The sequence below is a fragment of the Eurypyga helias genome, unplaced genomic scaffold (genome assembly GCF_000690775.1).
Source record: "Eurypyga helias isolate BGI_N326 unplaced genomic scaffold, ASM69077v1 scaffold44396, whole genome shotgun sequence".
NCBI lineage: Eukaryota > Metazoa > Chordata > Aves > Eurypygiformes > Eurypygidae > Eurypyga > Eurypyga helias.
This window is the reverse complement of record NW_010258105.1, coordinates 344-6,100: the sequence shown is the minus strand read 5'-3', so window position 1 is coordinate 6,100 and position 5,757 is coordinate 344. Positions and strand designations below refer to the sequence as shown.

General features: G+C 49.9%; 1 protein-coding gene across 1 annotated transcript in view; it reads left to right on the top strand.

Annotated features, from left to right (window-relative positions):
* The window catches only part of NF2 (neurofibromin 2 (merlin)), a gene marked incomplete at its 5' end in the record, with an annotated part of 16,623 nt that extends 12,363 nt beyond the window's left edge, over positions 1–4,260 (top strand). The window contains 2 exons of the mRNA XM_010154242.1: positions 2,128–2,258; positions 3,984–4,260. Coding sequence (XP_010152544.1) covers positions 2,128–2,258; positions 3,984–4,176 — 324 coding nt within the window. The remainder of the gene's footprint in view (positions 1–2,127; positions 2,259–3,983) is intronic.
* Positions 4,261–5,757: the final 1,497 nt, after the last annotated feature.

Sequence of the window (5,757 nt, the reverse complement as noted above, 5' to 3'; positions counted from 1 at the left end):
TTTTTTTTTTTTTTTAAACAAAATGCCCAGTCTGGTGCTGAAAAAAAAATGCTGAAGGTTGTTTGAAGGCCAGCAGGCTGGTTCTGACGATCGTGGATCATAGAACCTCACGTGGGAAGGGCTTTGCAGACACCTGTGTGCTTTACAGGGAAGGGACTTGAATCTCAATGTGATGCAAGTATTTAAATCAGTTAAGTGCTTTGGCAGACCTGTCCCCTTTCCTTCGAGACTGGAAGGGGAGGTACTGAGCCATCCCTCTCCACTCCTGCTCCAGAATTAGTGCGGCTGTGTTCTGCACTCGCAGCAGTCTCAGAAGGGAGTAAGAAATCGCGTTTCCTTGTCGTGTGAGTCTAACTTACCTGTAATGCTCCAGCCAGGCCAAGCAATGCCATTCTGCGTGCTGCCTTCTTTATGCTTGTACTAGGTGTTGGTGTCCCAGCTTTGCCTCTGCAGGGCAGATGAAATGTCGTCCCTCTCGGGTTTGTCCAGCCGAAGAGCGAGCAGGGGACGAGCCCTGGCTGTTTGTGAATTCCAGGCTGGCGGTGAGGGAAGAGGCAGGTTATTGCGCAGAGTAAATCTGTCACCACCCGGGCGCTAGCGGTTCTTGTTGGAGCTGAGCTAGCTGCAAACAATCCCCGAAATATCCCAAATAAGAGAAATGAGGGGAAGAAAGAAGCAGCGGAAGCTCCAGATCTCATTTGTTGGAGCAGGTACCCTGAAACCATCCCACCAGCTTTTGGTGTGTGCTGCCAGAGCAGCCTGTCTCTGCAGCACCGTCTCCTGCCACCCCCTGTGTCCGGGCTGGTTTGGCACGTTGTTTCCATCACAGGAGTCCCATAAAGCAAGAAGGAGCATCTGGCAGAGGGGTGGGTGATTTCTCATACCCGAAGTGAGGGCTAAGCATGCTGGCAGAGTTCTGACTCAGCCCCACGTGCACAGCTGTCTGAAGCTGTGTGTCACCCTTGATGTCTGCCCGGCTTGCAACCTCAGCTAGCGTATTGCAAGAGCAGAATGATGGCTTGAGTTGGGTGCTTTTCCTCTGCTACTAACGAGCCCGTTTATTAGAGATGTGACAATTTTTGACTGAGAGAGGAGTCATTTTTAGGGGAAGATAAAATCTGAGGGCCTGGCAATGTGTCACTGGGGGATATCACAGCGTTTTGCAGGAGGAAGAAACTTCCAAATCCTTGCTCAGGTGTGAGATGAGCGATTCCCTATGTTATCCCTGCATTTCCAACTGAATCTGGCAGGGATTCCGGAACACTTGGAATGGTAAATTACTGTGAAGATAATGTATCGGTGCATCTCCCTGGACCATACTGAAATTGCATCCCAAGTTAACCCTCGGGGTTCTGTTGTCCTTGGTTCACACTTCGGGGAGCAGTGGGGTGGAGGACTCTGCTGTCATTCAGGGTCTTGCATTGTCCCTGTCCACAGCTTGCACTTTTCTCCATTTGATTTAATGTTAAATAGCTGTCAGATGTCTCCCAAGAGGCAGCTTCTGTCCGACGTCATTTTAGGTGGCTCAGCAGCATTTAAACCTAGATTTTACCAAATTTTGTCAATAGATTTGCAATGCAGGTGGTGTTTTATCTCCTTTTTGCTACTGCAAAGAGTGGGATTCCAGAGGAGCAATAGCTCTGAATTGGAGAGGAAATTGGGAATGGAGCAAGGGGATCTTTGGGCTGTTCTGGTGCCTGGGACTCTGGGCTTGTTTGCCGCTCTGCTTCTGCAGCGCCTTGGAGTGCTTGCCATCTCCTGTGTTAAAAGATCGCCCGCTGAACAAGAGCCTCGTTGTCTGCTCTCCAGCAAGTTTGAGGCTGCTTCAGACAAAAGGGGCTGTGGGCTGTGTTGCATCAGGAATACACATGCCCCTTCCCTTTCCCCGTGCAAAGGATGAGATCTTTCCACTTCAGCATGACGGCAAGGTAAAGTACGCCCAGCTCCACGAGGAGAGTGGTGTTCCCCGTGCGAGTAGCAGATCAAGACCCTTACTCCAGCATCAGTCGTACCGGCACCTCCTACCCTGTGCTTGGGTGTTGCTTGGAGTTTACCTCTGTGTTGCAGAACGTTTGCTGTAGGAACACTTGTGTGGCCAAAAGCGATTAATGTGTACTCTCTCTTCAGCAGTCCATGAACTCGAGTACGACAGCACTGCCTACCGACCTGCCAAGCTTCAACCTCATCAGCGAGAGCCTGTCCTTTGACTTCAAGGATACGGACATGAAGAGGCTGTCGATGGAGATCGAGAAGGAGAAGTAGGTGGCATGCGTCCAGCCCGGGCCAGGTTGTGCCTTGGTTGCCGTGGGAGGGATTGCACTGGGGCTTTTCCATTCCAGATGAGCACTGGGGTGAGGGGAAAAGGGGGAGAAGTCTTTTGGGTTTGCATTTATCGGGTCGTTAGTGGCTCCGGTTGACCTGCTGGTTGACCATTTCTCCAGGTGGGGACCTGGTGTCACCGACACCTCCCTCCTGCCTGCCTAAAGGCGAGTTTAAGTGCGCTGAGCCCTGCGCCAGTCAGTTCTTCTCCCCTGGGATAATCCGGCTCTTGGTTAGGTTTTAGTGGTCCGTGATGGTAGAAGGAGTTAACAGCAGTCTGAGTGCCAGTGTGCTGAGCTATTGCAGGCTGGAGCTTGTGTGTTTGCAGTGTGTCCAGAGAGCGTAGAGATAGCTGGAGTGTGTGCTACGGCCCCACGTTGGGGCTTTAACCCCTTTTTCTGGGAATCTGTGTCATGTTTATACATTCTTACATATAAAAAGTGCGGGCAAGCAAGTTTGGATGTGATTATGAGCTTTGATCTTGTGTTTTCCTGAGGGTGTTAAGTGTAGCCTTCAAAATTACAAATTTAGCAGAAATCAAAGCAGATGAGATTTTAATCTCTGTAGTAATAATATGCTTTGTTCATTGATTGAGTGGTAGATCAAAGCTAGAAGGGCTCTGCCGTAGTGCTCCGGCCAAAACTTCCTGGGGCTGAAATGAAACGCCCCTGGATCCCAGAGGGTGCTTCGTTCTGCCTCTGCCCAGTACCCTCTCCCTGGTACGAAGGAAGAGCCGCTGTGCTAGAAACAGAGGTCAAGAACTTTTCCTAAAGCTAGAAGGAAAAAGAAGCTGAAAATACGAGCATAATTCCTGGTTCTGCACCCGGGTTGCTAACTAGGTCATCCCACTGCTAAGCGGGAAGAGCTTGGCTCTGCCAAACGCTGAAAGCAATACCATGCTTTTGCTGACTTCTCGGGACTGTTTGTGTTCCTCGGGTGCCAAGATAAACCCCGCTACATATTTTGGCACTCTGAAAAGGGTCTTGTTAGTCTGCTGGTACCTTGACCTGGGTCTCGGTGTGTCATTGCAAGTACAAGGTGGGATTTTGTCCAGTCGATGCTTCATGGTGGAAGGCAGGCAGGGCCAAGACCTGAGAGCGGCTGAGTTTGGGGCTTTCTCTCTCCCAGGGATGCTGTGTGTCTAAAGGATACCTGCTATTGTGGGGGCAGTGCTTGCTCCCGCATGGTTTACAAGCTAAATCCCTCTAAAACATGAGAAATCTGTACATCAGGGGCCGTCCTTCCCAGAAGGATTTGTGGCTTTGAGTTTGTGAACTGGGTTTGAGGGAGGGTGCAGTGGAGTAGAGCTGCTTAAACCGCTATCCTAGTCTGAACCTGTGTCCTGTTAACCTGTGTCATGTTGCGGCTTCTCTCAGAAATGAGGAGACTTACAGATATCATCCAGCAGCTCTAGTTTGGCTTTATTTGTTTACAGTAACGTAACTTACAGTGCTGTTCTTGGGTCAGCTGTCTGTGTCCTCTGTTTAATAACCAACAAATCATTGCTCGGAGTGGTTTCGTGTGTGCTGTAAGAGAACGCTGTCAGTTCCATGCACTAGAAGCAATGATTTGAAGTTTGTTCTGTTGTAACTCCGTTGTCGGCTGCCACGGAATCATGTCACCGCGTGCAGTACTAACCCAGGACTCTTGTGTGTGTGTGCTAGGGTAGAGTACATGGAGAAAAGCAAGCACCTGCAGGAGCAGCTGAATGAGCTGAAGACAGAAATCGAGGCGCTGAAGCTCAAGGAGAGAGAGACAACTCTGGATATATTGCACAACGAGAATGCCAGCCGAGGCAACAGCAAGCACAACACTATTAAAAAGGTATCGGAGGGCTCCAGTTTGTATCTGGCCTGATGAAATCCTTTCAAAACAACATAAAAACCTTCTGTTTGGTTTAACTTTTGCACATTGTTATAATAATAAAATCGTTTGATCTAGGCTTTCTTCCCCGGTTGCATAGCTTTGAACCAGGGGGCAGAGAATTGCAGCTTCTGGTGGCTCATGGTTTATGTTTGCCACAACCTTTGTCTTTCCAGTGCTGTGTGTGGGATGCAGGTCTGGGGGGGTTTGAATGTCTTGCTGAACCTCACCAAAGCTGTACAGAGGTGCTGTTAGAAGGGATCTGCTGCTCTAGTGACCCCAGGAACAGGAAAAGCCCGACCTGCCTATCGCAGCCGTTCCCTACAGGCATTGAAAGGAAAGCAGTCTTGAACTTGCCTGCTGAATAATAAGGGCAAAATGACTCCTGACCTGTGAGCTCTCAGTAGAAAAAGGCAAAAAGCTTATCCTCAGTTTTAACCTGTTCGCGAGTAACCTGTAGCGCAGCTTCAAACGCTAACAGCCGTGTCTTTCGCTAGCAGGGTTTGTGAGGTGTCTGCTCCCTCTGCTGCCGACCCTGCACCCACCTGCCTCTAGAAATGCAGTCGAGAGGGGTAATTTAGCCAAAAATTTGGGATGGCTGTGTCTGCTAGCCCAGGGGTCGCACCTGAAAGGTCACAGCAGAGCCCTTTATTTTTACGTCCAGGCCTTTTCCTTCTGCTTGGCAGCTCAGCCATTCTCCCAGCGGGGCTCAATGCAATGAGCGGCTGGGGGCACAGCCGTAACCAGTGCAGGGGGGATGTACTGGTCAGCCCTGCTCACCTACAAAGGCTTTTCCCCAGCTGTCTTCCTGCTAGCAGCTCTCCCTGAGCAGGATATGGAAATCTGTATGGCATGGGACGCAGGCTGTGGTAACACCTTCAGGTTTTCAAAACAAATCCTTATCTCTTTACTGCTCCCTGCTGAGAGTTATGTCTGAAAGGATTTGAAAATAGCGACTCATGCTGACTTTCATGGCTTGGGAGTTTATGATCACTGAATTGGGGCAGGAAAATGAATCTAGCAGGTCTCACTTCCCGGTTTCCCTGTACTAGCCTTGAGCTATTCGGGTTCTGTCCCTCCAGAGCTCAGAATATAAAAATCTTCACAGACCCTTTTGTCATTGTAGAATCTGAAGACGTTTCTGCTCCCAAAAGGTTTTGTTAGGTTTTGTCTCCGTGCTCAGACTCCTCAGTTTAAACAGAAAATGCTAAATTTTCACTTCTGACAGAGACGAGCTCGTAGAGAGCTGACGGCCCCGTTTGTCTCACTTAAAGGAGGTGGCGGGGCAATCATTTTGATGTCTGTCAGGGCTCACCGCTGTAATTGGGACTGTATGGTCAGGCTGCCTTCCTTTGAAGAAGGAGTCTTGTCCTGTCCCCTCCGAGGCTGCCCGGCTCCCGCATCTTGGCTGGAGGAGCAAAGGTTTTTAACTAATAGCCTTTTAGTGGAGCACCTCCGAATGAAATTGCAGACTGCTTTTGTTGGTGCCACTGGGAGGGCGGGAGGGCTTTCTCTTGGCGGTTGTGATGGAAAGGACAACGCAAGGCGCTGGAAATGGGACAGCAATTTAGCAAC